General features: G+C 47.8%; 4 protein-coding genes across 4 annotated transcripts; 3 read left to right on the forward strand and 1 right to left on the reverse strand.

The window, feature by feature from the left end:
- Positions 1–899: 899 nt before the first annotated feature.
- BDV38DRAFT_284609 (M28 family metallopeptidase) lies at positions 900–3,617 on the reverse strand (the record flags this gene model as incomplete). Its single annotated transcript, XM_032060309.1, has 2 exons — positions 900–1,085; positions 1,140–3,617. 2 exons carry the CDS (start codon positions 3,615–3,617, stop codon positions 900–902), a joined length of 2,664 nt encoding a protein of 887 aa, XP_031911795.1.
- Positions 3,618–4,127: 510 nt separating this feature from the next.
- On the forward strand, positions 4,128–5,685 carry BDV38DRAFT_251365 (GNAT family N-acetyltransferase). The gene has a single exon (XM_032055039.1). The coding sequence runs from the start codon at positions 4,696–4,698 to the stop codon at positions 5,329–5,331; it is 636 nt and encodes a 211-aa protein (XP_031911796.1). The 5' UTR covers positions 4,128–4,695; the 3' UTR covers positions 5,332–5,685.
- A 2,372-nt stretch (positions 5,686–8,057) lies between these two features.
- Positions 8,058–10,157, forward strand: erg13 (hydroxymethylglutaryl-CoA synthase). The gene is made up of 4 exons (XM_032055040.1): positions 8,058–8,313; positions 8,390–8,492; positions 8,561–9,642; positions 9,720–10,157. The coding sequence occupies exons 1-4, from the start codon at positions 8,254–8,256 to the stop codon at positions 9,855–9,857; spliced, it is 1,383 nt and encodes a 460-aa protein (XP_031911797.1). The 5' UTR covers positions 8,058–8,253; the 3' UTR covers positions 9,858–10,157.
- A 1,537-nt stretch (positions 10,158–11,694) lies between these two features.
- On the forward strand, positions 11,695–13,632 carry BDV38DRAFT_294457 (uncharacterized protein; the record flags this gene model as incomplete). Its single annotated transcript, XM_032062505.1, has 1 exon — positions 11,695–13,632. One exon carries the CDS (start codon positions 11,695–11,697, stop codon positions 13,630–13,632), a length of 1,938 nt encoding a protein of 645 aa, XP_031911798.1.
- Positions 13,633–13,872: the final 240 nt, after the last annotated feature.

Here is a 13,872-nt window from a genome sequence, read left to right on the forward strand (position 1 = left end):
GTTTTTGCCTTTCCTTTTTTTTTTATTAACCGTTCTGCTTTTCCCAGGTGCTGTCTTTTTTTTTTTTTTTTCCCAACGAGAGCGTGGTGTTCGGCTGTCTGGGTGGTGGGAGCTGTTGTATAACAAACAACACTGCCTATGTAATATATCTATGAGATATCGGGTTCATTTTCTTTTGTATATAGTAGCGGGCCCTTTTAGAATTTATAATCATGGAACAAAAGAGGAGTTTCATATCAAAGTTTTAAACCTTGCGTCTTGATCCCCATTCCGTTCTTGTCCGTTTAGGGTTCGGTCAAATTCCTTCATAAGAGTGACTGGCGCGCTGTCATAGGTCGCTGCCCAAGATCTCCTAAGAGACATCAATTCCTATATCAGGAACACTTGCTTGGTGTTGAGGGAAATTGAACAGTTATTGATTCCGAACCCACTACTCCTATGCTCCGAGTCAGGGAAACGTCTGACTTTTCACCGGTAAATAAACACCAGATGGGATAATAGAATGGTCACCCATCAGACCAGAAAGATACATACAGTAAGATAATAACAGAGGGTGAAGTTATGCACGAATAAGTGGATATATAGTGCGGAAAGGAGCAAAATGCCTACCGGGCGTACCAGTAGACCCAACAAGAGATCATTTGATCAAGATCAGTAGAGGGATGGTAGATGATACAATGGCTCCTCGAGCTACATTTCTCCATAGAGGCTAACAAGCAAGACAAGAACACAAGTGGACATATACAGAAGGCGCTGAAACAAGTGGAAGGAAGTCTAAGCAGTGTTTTAGATGCGGTAGAAATTCAGTGAATGTTCGTATCGAATGATGAGGCAAGGATGTCGGGGATTGAGATGTGTTGATGAAATGGGAGGTAAAAAGAGTAGGCAAGCTGCAAGGTTCAGCCATGCAGGAGTTTATCACCTGCAGTGCGTAGGATTTCGGAAACACGGTCAACCCATTCCTGGGTCATTGTCCAATTGCGCGAATCGATGCTGTCTCGAATGGCAGGGAAAAATGTCGCATCATATCCGGACCATAGCTCAGGCCCGAAAAGGACGTGTTTGAACTGTGTACGATTTGGCACCTGGTGAGAAATGATTAGCTTACATCCGTTGCTGTAAACATGAAGGCTCCTTACCCCGCCATCTATCCTATCATCCAAAAGATGAGTATCGAAACGAGCCATTCGAGCATTATGATCCATCCGCTGAGCCGCAATCACATTGTTCTCGAAACCCCCTGTGCCCAACACTGTGTCGTGCCAGACACGGGCCCATTGCTGAAACTGCGCTGCATCATCCTTGACCTTGGCTGCAGCATCATACAAAGGTTTGAAAGTGACAGTGACCTCACGATTGCTATTGCCACTGGGAGCATCATTGACAATCGGGACGTTCTGGGACTTGGCATATTTTTCCAGATCGATAACATATGAAGCAATATGATCGGCATACACTTCTAAATCAAAGGGTAGGACTGGAGTATCCGCAAATTGAAGGATGAGCAATCCCCAGAACTGAGCCAGAATTTTGTGGTACTGGAAACCGGGGTCTCCGAACCGTACCATCCAGTCCCAGTTCTCATAGCAACTGTGATAGGGATACGGCTCCCCAACAAATCCGAAGTCCACACTCGAGGTTCCAGCGATATCCTGAAATGCCACATAATCACTTCCGGCGCCGAGGGGACCGAGCTTCTTCTGTTTCTTTTCCCAAATCTCCTTCAGAGTTTCATTGGCTACCGGGTCGGATATGCGCCCCAGAATCTGCGTCACAACACGTTCGAAAAGCGGGCATCCCGAAGCTTCAAATTCATTACCGCTAACGCCAACATCGACGTTCATGTAAGCATAGGCATTGTCACGAAGCGCGTCCAGTTCCTTCTCGACATGTTCCGTTGACCCGATTAGGTTATATTCCTCTGCATCCCAGCTGACAAATTCAATAGTGCGGAGGGGACGCCAGCCAAAGGTGCGGAGCTCGCCAAAGACTCGCACAACCTCGAGGAAAACGGCGGTGCCACTGCCCGGATCCGCACTTCCTAGACACCATGAATCTCGGTGATTTCCAACAATGATCTTCTTCTCCGGTTGTTCCAAACCGATGATTCTCCCGAATACATTGTAAATTGGCTGCCTTTCCTCCTCGTCTTGTAAGTTCATGAGGTTGACTTTGGGGGACGTTCCATCTCCGGTCCACCATTGATCTACATTGGGAACGCCACCAACCCATTTGGCAGGCACCTGAGAGCCATGGCCCTTGATAACCTGCAAGAGCCTCTGAGCATCACGCCAGGCGATGGGTAAGCTAGGAATGCTGGTCAATCCTTGGCTTTCCTCTGGTTTAAGTCTTTTCTTTTCACCCGGTGTGGACGCAAAACCCGGGGAGAGAACATCTCCCACCACCCATGACATCAAGCTTACGCCGCCTCTTTGGACACCATCTTCTGGCATAAAGCGCCCATCCGGATATGCTGGTCCTCGAACAAAGCCATCCTCAGAGGGATCTGAGTAGATGATGCATCCCACCGCGCCGGCCAGTTCAGCAGCTTTGATCTTCAAAGCGCGATCGGACTCTGACCCGTAATACCTCACTAGTGCTATAGAGCCTTCTACGCTGACACCTTGATCAGCGAGGTACCGAAAGTCTTCCCGAGAACCGTAATTGGCGTAAACAATAGGGCCAGTGACATTTCCAGTTTTAGAATGCCCGTGGAATACAGGCGTTTCCCCGTTCGTTTCTTCGAGTGTAGCCTCCCAGGAGAGATCAGGAGGGTCGACAATAGCAACTCTTCTTCCGTCATCTCTGGGGTAATTCAGGTACACTTGAAATTCCTCCATTTCAATCTCATCCAATCCTGCGATTTTAAACTCCTGTTTTACCCATTCCGCCAGCGCATAACTTCCTTCGGTACCAGCCATATGAGTAAAGTTGGTGACCCTCCTCAAATTCTCCGCGATATTTGTTTCATTGACGTGGCCCTGAACGAAATTCTCCACGGATGCCGCACTATAAGACTGGCCCATGATAAACCGCGAGTTCATGTTAAAAAGATCCGAGACGAAGAAGATGTAGACGACTAAAACCACTAAGAATAGCCCAAATAACCGCAACATGATCATGCATCCGTGTGTTCTCAAGTTGGTACGAGCGCCATTAAGATCTATGGTAAAGCGGAAACTCGGTAGAAACCGGCGTATAGGAAGATGAATGGCAGATAGCGATCGCGTCAAACTAGTGAACCGCTTCGAGAATCGAGAACGTAATAGGCGAGAGCGTTGGGACGATTGTTGGCCGCCGTCCTCCACGTCCATCTCATGTAATTCCCGTTGCAGCTCTTCGAGCGAGCCCCTTTCCGAGTCGGCGCCCGGAGAGTCGAGACCGTCCAGGCTGTCTCGGACAGATTCGACCGTAGGAGGCTGGTATCCATGAGGCCTAGGCCTGGCACTTTCACGGGCAGTGACATCGTCGACATTGTGAAGTAGACCTTGCCTCTCGGATTCGTCGTTTGCTTCGGGGCCGAGGTTGGATCGGGAGGAGCTCGGGCGGGCACCAACGGCTTCTTCGTAGGAGGGAATAGGGAGGGCTTCGTATTCAAACTTACTGTCGTTGCCCATGGTGGAAGATCTGGGGCTCCGGGGAGCCGTGCGAGTTGGACCGGGTCAGAGATACCGGACTAAGCGGGATCATGTTCTGGATGAAAAAGGAGTGATAGTCGCAAACATGCTCCCAGATCGGAGAGAAGACAGGAAGAACTGAAAGAAAAACGATTTAGGAGACAGGGAATGAAGAAAAGAAGGGATAAAGGGACCGTGGAGGGATGGCGGTCCGCGAAAAGGAGAGGACTCTAACGGGTCGATACTTAAATTAGTAAATGATAGATAGAGTCGGAGGGAGTCTGAGGCGTCGTCGTTGTCCTTTCCCCAGAATGCAATCGAAAAGCGTGGCGCAGGCGAGACGAGAACTGAGACCCACGCTCGGCACTCCGATCGTAAGCAGGCAGAAGGGTTTTTCTTTTCTTTGCCCTGAATTCTTATTGTACCAGACATACATTGTCAGGAATGACTATGGAGCTTCAGACCCCTTGCAGGTTCCATGGATGCAAATAAGAATCTTCAACCAATTCAACTTCTTTGAATGAGTGAAGGAGCGAGAGAGCGAAAGAAAGAAGCAGATTCACCTGACCATGACCGTTTATCATTGCTTGATTACGGTTACCATACCGTACATACCGTACATCTATGCATCAAGTATATCCATGCTAACGTCTAATTCTGAATCGTTTTCGTTCTTCTGTGTACTTTGTATGAGTCTGGTTTCCTCTAGACATCGAGTATGTCATAAGAAATGAATTCTAGCAGCATCTATGGCCATTGGGAGGTAAATCTGTACCCCGGACTTGGGGTCAAAGCTGCTCTAGGAGGGGATCGTCCATGGTGAACTAATGTACGGCATTACGTTGATACGTCGCCCTATCTGTACATGAATTTCGATCTTCTATGTTTGCTGTCAAGGGACTTGACCCACTGTTATGTGGGGGTCGAATCATCTGTACATCTCATGTTCATCATATTAGTATGCTATCGTTAGGTCGCATATGGCGGGCACTCTTTCCGGCTAAGCCTCAGATTCTCTTCGGAAATTGAAATCCCACCCTCCATCTGAATTGTAGAAGAAGATACGTCTTATACCATAATGGCCACCTTCAACAACCCTTTTCAGTCCAAGCGATTAGCTTATCGAGCCGTTGAAGATACGCCAGAAGACGACGATTTCGTTCACTCCATCCAGTCCGACCCCTTGTCATACGCGACCTCAAACTCAACGCTGTTGAAACCTCAAACGAAGCGTGATACATTGAATGGCTACAAGAAACATCTCATGGAGGACGCAATTTTAGCAGTTATCATTTTACTACCCACCCAGAATATCCATGGTCAGCCTGGTACGGCTGGCCCGGAAATCTGGACGCCGATCGGGATCATCGCTCTCAAAAAGGACGAACCGGGTCACGGTCATCATCGCAAAAGTTCTATCAGTATTGATATTGCCAAGCCCTATCAGAATCGTGGCTACGGAAGCGAAGCGATTGAATGGGTGGTGGATTGGGGGTTTCGGAAAGCTGGCTTGCACCGCATCGCAGTTGAATCTTTCTCCTATAACCCAGGTGCAACACGCCTTTATGAGCGCTTGGGATTTCAATTTGAAGGACGGCAAAGAGAGACTATCTGGTACGATGGAGACTGGCATGACATGTTAACCTTCGGTATGCTGGACCGAGAATGGAAAGAACATCAAGAGAAGAAGCCAAAGGAAGGGCCAAGTGAATAATTCTAAATCCACGGTCAGAGGAAGAATATCTCCAATGCTACTAAACAACAAGCTAGAAGGTTGTTAATGGACCCATTGATCTAGACACAGTATCGTAGGAGCTTCAGTATCAGTCAAATACTCTCTCCATACGCTCCGAATGGATATCATACTGCAACCAGGCTCCCTAACTACTCAATTCACGGTTAGAAGGAGCGTGGCTGACTTCTCGATCCAAGAGATCGATGCAAAATGGTACAAGACCACCCTGTATGTCTGCCGTTTGAAATGAATGGAGATTAACGTTATATTAGAAGCAAGGGTCTTTATCTGGAAGCTTGAAATAGTAAGTAAGTAGTATGCTGCATCTTTATCACCACTCTTTAAGTGTTATCAACTCCAATCTTGCTTTACGGACACTGGCTCGTGTAATAGTTTAGCTGTGAGGGCATTGCCTTGACTAATAGTGAATTTCGTGTCTTAGACAAATAGACGCAAGATTTGGCTACTTGACGAGTTTTCCTAGCGAGGGTGGTGTATCTCATCTCTTAGGGGCCACTGTGGTCTTGTCAGCTCATAGCGGCAAGCTCAAGTACGTCCGCAGACACTTTGTGTGCAGAGGCGATTCGACTCTGTCTTCGATGTTGCCGTAGTAGCGTTGGAAAACGTTGGAAAACGTTGTGGTAGCACCGGCTGCCGAGCTGCGCAACATTACAACTGCCAGCTCTTTCGGTGTTGCCTTCAACATTCTCCAAGCTCCCATTAGCTACCTTTGCACTTGCTAACTTCCTGAACAAATATTGAGGCTTCTCTAAAACTGATATCACGACCATGTTCTCCCATAAATCCTAAGCAGTCTTACTAGATCACAACCAAAATAAGAAAAGGCAGATAAATAGAAGAACATAGCAGGGAGAAGCAATAGTTGTGACAAGAACAGATACATGTACCATGGCAAAGAGTAAGCAAATGACAGAATATCAAGGTCTAGTATTCCGTATGGTGGTTGCGGTTATCACGCCTACTAAACACCGTGCAGTTTGGAACGGAGGACCCACCGACCGAATCGAGATGCAGGGAAATCGGCCTGCTGTTGAGAACTCTTTCTGCCGGTCAAGCCGGATCACATTGTCTCTGGACCCGACGGAAAGAAATCAAGTACGTATGTGAATGTTCGGAGCCTAACTGAAACACGCGAAATTTGGTGGACCCGTCCGTACTTGCCTGCCTATGGATCCCGTGCTCCATTATTACTACTCCGGAGTACATACGGGATTGTTAGTAGTAGCCCCCTCTTCTGTAACCAAATTGGAACTTTCGCGCATGGAGGCTGACATTCGCTTTTTTGAGGACCAGTTATTGCGGTCCCCAAGAAATGTTGTTGTCACACACCCATGAGATTGCTATTCCGAGAGAAAGGCAAGCGGAGGCATATGCCAAAATGGGCATACAATTGCCTGAGGAATGTATTATGCCTGGCGGAAATGCTTTTTGCCCACCTTTTGTGCGATATCGGAACCCTTGTACTGATGCTGTGGTGCTTGGAGCACACAGTACTATAGCCAGCTTCGATTAAACGGATCCACATGATAAGATTGATTGTTCTTGGAATCTTTTCCCTTTCGAGGCTGAAACTGCCGTAGGGTGGATATCGTAATCAAAAAATGAAAGGAGAAAAAAAAAAATAAGGAAACCACAAAGAAGAGACCCGCAAAGTGTACAGAGATGGAATGAAGAAAGAATAGCAACACGTTCTTGTTTTGACCATTGATTTATCTTCGTTTATTTTTGGGGAGAAAGGTGAGAGCTACTATCCAAAGTTTATATTGTCTTGGACAGGGTTGACATGTGCACGGGACCAGGAGAAGGTACTATGGACAACGATACGAATTTCGTTGTCAGATATTTTCAAGCCAGTGAAGTGTTCCGAGACCAATGGCTTTTAATTGCCCAATTGAAGACCACAGAGTGTATTATGCACTACGTGGTACAGTGTGGGTGGATCATATAGGAAAAGGGAAGTTCCTTGATACTAGTACTAGCATGATGTCCTCGGGTCTAGCTATATGAGGAGAAATGAAATTGGGGGGAGCCCTTCGAGACCGTTGTATGGACTCTGGTCAGGATTGAAAAATGGACACTCGGTACGGACAAACGGGAGTAACCCACACGACAAGTTTAGGGGGGTGTTTGGAAATGGATCTTTGGTACTCCAAAGCCCACTATCGTCAACTTCATCCATCATGATACTCCGGATGTACAAGATAACGAGGATTGACTAGGAGAAACTCGGGTGGTGCAAGAGTCGGTGAGGACAAAAAAAAAAAAAAAGGAGGGAGGGGCGATTTCGAAATCAGGCAAGCATTTTGCCCAAATGCTGATGCAAGTTACAAAATTTCTTTCATGGGTTGAGGACAAAAGGAATTCTAGTATGTAGAGTACCGTGTACATTATATCCTGGAGATAGATTTTGGATGGAGGAGTGCACAGAGTGGGGAAATTAATCTGCTGATCCGTACTTGGCCGTTACCATTCTTACCACAATGCACAACTAAGCTAGGTACCGCTAAACTATTTCTGGTAAGGCGTGTGGGCCTCAGGCCGAACAATCAGGCCCGCCCAACCACGAGCGACGGAACTAAGGACCCACTTTCCTCACACCAGCCAATCCGGAACTGGATCCGGTCATTTTTGCCTCGCAGTGTGTAAAAAAGTTACTTAGCACTAGGGAATCTGATCGGAAGCCCTCTTGTGGTTCTTATATATGCTCCTCCCTACTCCTTCTTTCTGTTCTCCTGCCCAGCTGTCATCCCTCCTCATTCTCTTCTTCTACTTCTTGCTTTCTACCGTTTCCTTTATACCTTAATAAACAAATACCCTTCTCACTCTTTCGTTGTTTATTTCAACTATCTACAATTCCCCTCCCCCCTTTACACCGCCACTATGTCTGCCCGTCCTCAGAACATTGGTGTCAAGGCCATTGAGGTCTACTTCCCTAAGCAAGTATGTGCGACCCATTAGCAACGTTATCGAGAGAAAGAGAGAAGAGAAGAAGAAGATGTACTAACAAGCTATGCAGTGTGTCGAACAAACAGAGCTGGAGAAGTTCGATGGTGTCAGTGAGGGCAAGTACACAATCGGTCTGGGACAGACGAAAATGAGCTTCTGTGATGACCGTGAGGGTATGTTGACCTTGTTTTCTTCTAAAGAAAATTTTATATGTTCTCCCTCGCTAAGTATAGTAATATAGATATCTACTCTGTCGCCTTGACCACTCTCTCCTCCCTCTTCCGCAAATACAACATCGACCCTAAGTCCGTTGGTCGTCTCGAAGTCGGTACTGAGACTCTCCTGGACAAGTCCAAGTCCGTCAAGTCCGTTCTGATGCAGCTTTTTGCTGAGAGTGGAAACTTCAACGTCGAGGGGGTTGACAACGTCAACGCCTGCTACGGAGGTACCAACGCGGTCTTCAACAGCATCAACTGGCTCGAGTCTTCCGCCTGGGATGGAAGAGATGCCGTTGTTGTGTGTGGTGACATTGCCCTGTATGCCGAGGGTGCTGCTCGCCCTACTGGTGGTGCTGGCTGTGTTGCCATGCTCATCGGTCCTGATGCTCCTATTGTCTTTGAGCCCGGTCTTCGTGGGTCTTATGTCACCCACACCTACGATTTCTATAAGCCTGATCTCACCAGCGAATATCCCGTTGTTGATGGTCAGCACTCCCTTCAGTGCTACACTGAGGCTGTTGATGCTTGCTACAAGACCTACGCCGCTCGTGAGAAGACGCTAAAGGAGAAGACTCAGAACGGAACCAACGGTGTGGCCCATGATGAATCCAAGACCCCTTTGGACCGCTTTGACTATATTCTGTTCCACTCCCCTACCTGCAAGTTGGTCCAGAAGTCCTATGGCCGTATGCTTTACAACGATTTCCTGGAGAACCCCACCCACCCCGCTTTCGCTGAAGTCGCCCCTGAGCTGCGTGATCTAGACTACAGCAAGTCTCTCACTGACAAGAACGTCGAGAAGACTTTCATGGGTCTGACCAAGAAGCGCTTCGCTGAGCGTGTGAAGCCCAGCCTTGACGTTGCCACTCTCTGTGGTAACATGTACACCGCCACCGTCTACGCCGGCCTGGCCAGCTTGCTCAGCAACGTCACCTTCGACCCCAGCCAGCCTAAGCGCATTGGACTTTTCTCCTACGGCAGTGGTCTCGCTGCTTCCATGTTCAGCGCGAAGATTGTTGGTGACGTGTCTTACATGGCTGAGAAGCTCGACCTTCACAACCGCCTCAACGCTAGGAATGTCTTGGCTCCCCAGGCCTATGTTGAGGTAAGCAAAAGCTCCCCCCTGGACTCCTTTCCGCCTTGATATATGTGGTTTAACTTTACTAACTATTCTCTTTCCAGATGTGTGCCCTGCGTAAGCAAGCTCACTTGAAGAAGAACTTCAAGCCCTCCGGTAACACGGAGACGCTCTTTCCCAACACCTACTACCTCACTGAGGTGGACGACATGTTCCGCCGCAAGTATGAGGTCAAGGCATGAATAATGGCTAGCGCTTGATGTTAATTTGGACATGATGAGTTTCTTTTTCTTCTTTATTTAGACGATTCATTAGATTCCCCGCAGGGCCGCGTTGTCGTGTTTGGTTGCCTTGATAGAGCTCAGAAACTGGGTTATGCCTGCACATAGTCTCGGTCGATTTTGTTCCTTTGTTTGACTGCATTGGGTTCTCAGGAGGAGCCCAGAAAGGAAAATATTTTCTTGATTTGAGGAGCTGGAATGCTTCCGGATTTATGAGAAGACCTTATTAATTAAATATATTAATCAATTTATTCTATATATGATTCACTGCTATCAAGGTCTTCAAATGTACTTGGGCGAAGTACGGAGTAGATGTGGTTTTAATCCATGTGGCGCTGTTCGGATGACATGCTTAGTCACGTCTAACAACCTAGTTAGTTACTACTAGTTACCTAACTTTAAATGGAACGGTTGTATACCAGCCCTGGTACTACTAACCTCTATCTACTACCTACTATTTACTACCTGTAATTCCTTCACACCCCGATCTACCTTGACAATTCTGAGGATAAAGATAGAAAATATCGCAACACTGCAAAAAATTTGAAACAAGCCATCTGTCAAGAATAGAAACATCGCGAGATATCAGCGTATGGCAGCCCTTTGCACTCCTTCGCGCCAGACGCTGCCTGCAGTGTCCTCCATCATTCCTCCTTTTCTCCTTGTTTTATGCAATTGTCCCTCCTTCTCATCCAATCCATTAATTTAGCCCAAGTTAATTTCTGAAAGCTCTGGATTATTTGTCCGTTTCATTAAAGCCAAGAACGCTGCAGGTGATCGAGGGGAAAGAACCACTCAGGGAGCCTGGCGCCAAACTGGAGGGAAGTCGGCGCCTACTGCAACAAACTCCATTGCCCCGATTCAAGTTTGTCCAAATAATGTATTCTTAGAATGACTCGGATCATCACACTACCGTACCGACTTCTTGGGTCTCTGGGACAGCATCCACTGCCTTGATTGGCCTGACCCGGCGGTTCTTCTTGTTGTTCCACCCATCTCCTGCAGGTCCTGCTATCAACCCTCGGCGCTTGGATTTGTGATCGTGCCTCGAGGACCACCGTTTATCAAGATATGCCAATCGTTAGCTTTATGCTTGCCGCCGACTAATGGGTCTACTACGCGAGATCCTTTTGGTGAAAATCGTGATTAAATTAGCCATGATTATCCAGAAATAGCACGAAACACAAGTGTTGCCGATTATAGAAGCTTTTACAGTTCATGGCGAACCTTTCCCTAGATAGGATCAGTGAAGATCTCCATCAGATCTGAAGAAATCGAGCAGATGCAATTTTTAGCAACAAATTGACGCGCGACTGTTAGATGAAACAGCGTCTGCCAGCTTCATTAGCTCTAAGCTCGTTTGTTTCGCGCATCATCCAAAGAGATGCCGACAATTCATGTGTCCATTGCCTCACCATCACCAATGTAGACAATGGCTCACGATGACTAGCGTCTTTGGCGTCAGTATGGAGATATTTCCACGTTTCATGTGCTGCTATTCTGGTCATGTTTGTCGGTTACTCTTTTTAATTCAGACCGTATGAGCCTCTGATCGAAGAACATTTATATCCAAACAATTCCCTCCCAAGTGTGCAAGAGCTTATCATAACTACTCATACAGACTATGACTCGACTGTGATACCTTGTCCTTGAACAACTATCTTTCACCTTCATTTACTTTCTTTCTTGATTATCAATTGGCGAAGATCGCTCTCGGATTTGTTGTGGAAGCTGGACCTTCCATTTATCTGCAGCACTGAATTACAATCGAACTGTTGCTGCTGCACAATTCAACATTATGGCTTTGGAATACTCATACTATCGGCCAAGCACTCCGCCAGGACTACCATATGAAGGAATGGTTCGAATAACCCACAGTCGCAATGCCTCCGACTCGTCTATATACTCCAACGATTCCTCACCTTGGTCTGCAATCACTTCAGCCACCAGCCCGAGCACTGATTCTCCTCCACGTTATCATCATGGACCAGCCCTTCTTCCCAAGATTAGAGATCAGGATGTGGTCATTGAACCAGCCCCGACCAGTGGACCGCAACGTCATCGTAAAGTGTTATCGAATACCCGGAATCCACCTGGTTTCTTACCGTATCCTCCCAACCGTGCAGCAGTTCAGCGTCATAGTACTGAATGTGCGGACTACTACCCTGTGGCATCCCCAGTCTCGCCCATGTACGCTGATTCGGCATTGGCGTCTCCTGTGAGCATAACATCCTCGCACAAGCGCAAAGTGCCCGGCGCGCATTCTAGATCATGCTCTGCGTCCAGTGTCGATGAGGCAACCTTGGCTCGGTATGGCTATTCCACTTACAGGCAGCTCTCTAAGTACTCTGGACAGCCACAAGGATCCCCTACCGCACCCGTCACCCCAGTCACGCCAAATATCATTGTATACCCACCTTACTCGCAGCCTTCTCCCGTTGGTCATCTCTCGCGCACATCTCGAGCCCGAACCCAGGCCCCACCAGTGCTTCCAGTTTCTCCTTACAGCTATTCCCAAGTTTCGAGTGCCCAGTGCTCACCGGTTGGTTTTGCGCACGGCGTTGATAGAATAAGCCCATCATCTACGACTCTTCTTTCCTACCTGACCGGGCCTACACAGGCGATCAATCTGGTTCGGAACGTAAGCGTGATTCCTACACGAGGGATGCATGACTACTTCTGGTGGGATATCCGGAATTTGCGCAGCTGGTCCTCCTTTTCTCTGTCTACATTCCACTCGATTAACGGCCTCACGAAGCTCCTGAAAACAGCAATCCCGTCACATCTCACCCCAACAGCCGTGATCTCAGGCTCACGCTTATGTCCTGATTCTGAATTCACCTTGGTTGACCTCGTACAAGATATCTATGCTCCACGGGTAAATGCCGCTTTGGCCGTGTCTCAGGGCCCAGATCACCTGGCGCTCTATGCTACGCCTGTCCCACGGATCCATGCCAGTAGGAACTATGGCGGTCCGCATTTCCTTGCAAATTACACTTCAGATACGGAGCGGACGAGCTCGGGTCTGCCCCGTGGACGGCTGGTAGGAATCGTCAAAACTTTCGACCGTTGGAACACCAGTATGCGCACTGAAGCACCTCATCGGCGGGTCGAGTATTTAAATGGTCTAGCACACCTTCAGCGGTGTATGCGCGAACATTCCTGCCGATATGGCTTCATAATCACCGAAATTGAGCTTGTCTGCGTGCGGGCGGGGTGCGATGAGGATGACGACGTGCCTTACTTTGGCTTCCTCGAGGTCTCAGCTCCTATACCCACTAAGCTTGCAGCGAGTCCAGACGAAGGCTACTTGAGACCTTGCTCAGTCCCTTACGGCCACCCTCATTCGCCCACACCGTCCAGCGACAGTTCATTGGCCAGCCAATCTCCTGTCTTAGACGCATATTCTTCACCAGCCCCAGAGGAGCTTGGTGTGCCGATGACGGCAAGCCTAGCTTTATACTTCCTATTAATGCTCTCTAAATCCGTACCTTTGCCATCCCAGCCGTCGTCTCACCTGAATGTTGGCGGACCCGGAGCCCTAACTCGGCAGCGTATCCTCCCTGAAGGGAAGGACAAATGGATTCCAGAACCACAGATTGGAGAAAAACGAGATGCCAAACGAGTGAGAGGCTGGATATGGCCACAAGATGCCTGGCATCGGCGCGAGGGAGGTGGAGCACCACGTTCGCGAGCGACCGGTGTGGAAAGCAAACCAAAAAAATGGCATAAGTAGCCGGGGGTGGGGAACAGAAAAAACAAGCCAGAAAAGCAAAGAAAAGAGGAAGCTGGAATATTCCTCATAATTCTAATGTGTATTCTTCTGATGTTGAACATTTTGTTGTCATAGTAATCTATCTAATCATTCAATCAATTTGTTTCCGACATCCACACGAAGCACAAAAGTGATCTTGTAACTACGACCGACTCAACGTCAAAGACACTATGCAATATCCTAATATACTGCCTAATTTGT

The sequence above is a fragment of the Aspergillus pseudotamarii genome (genome assembly GCF_009193445.1).
Source record: "Aspergillus pseudotamarii strain CBS 117625 unplaced genomic scaffold BDV38scaffold_40, whole genome shotgun sequence".
Lineage (NCBI taxonomy): Eukaryota > Fungi > Ascomycota > Eurotiomycetes > Eurotiales > Aspergillaceae > Aspergillus > Aspergillus pseudotamarii.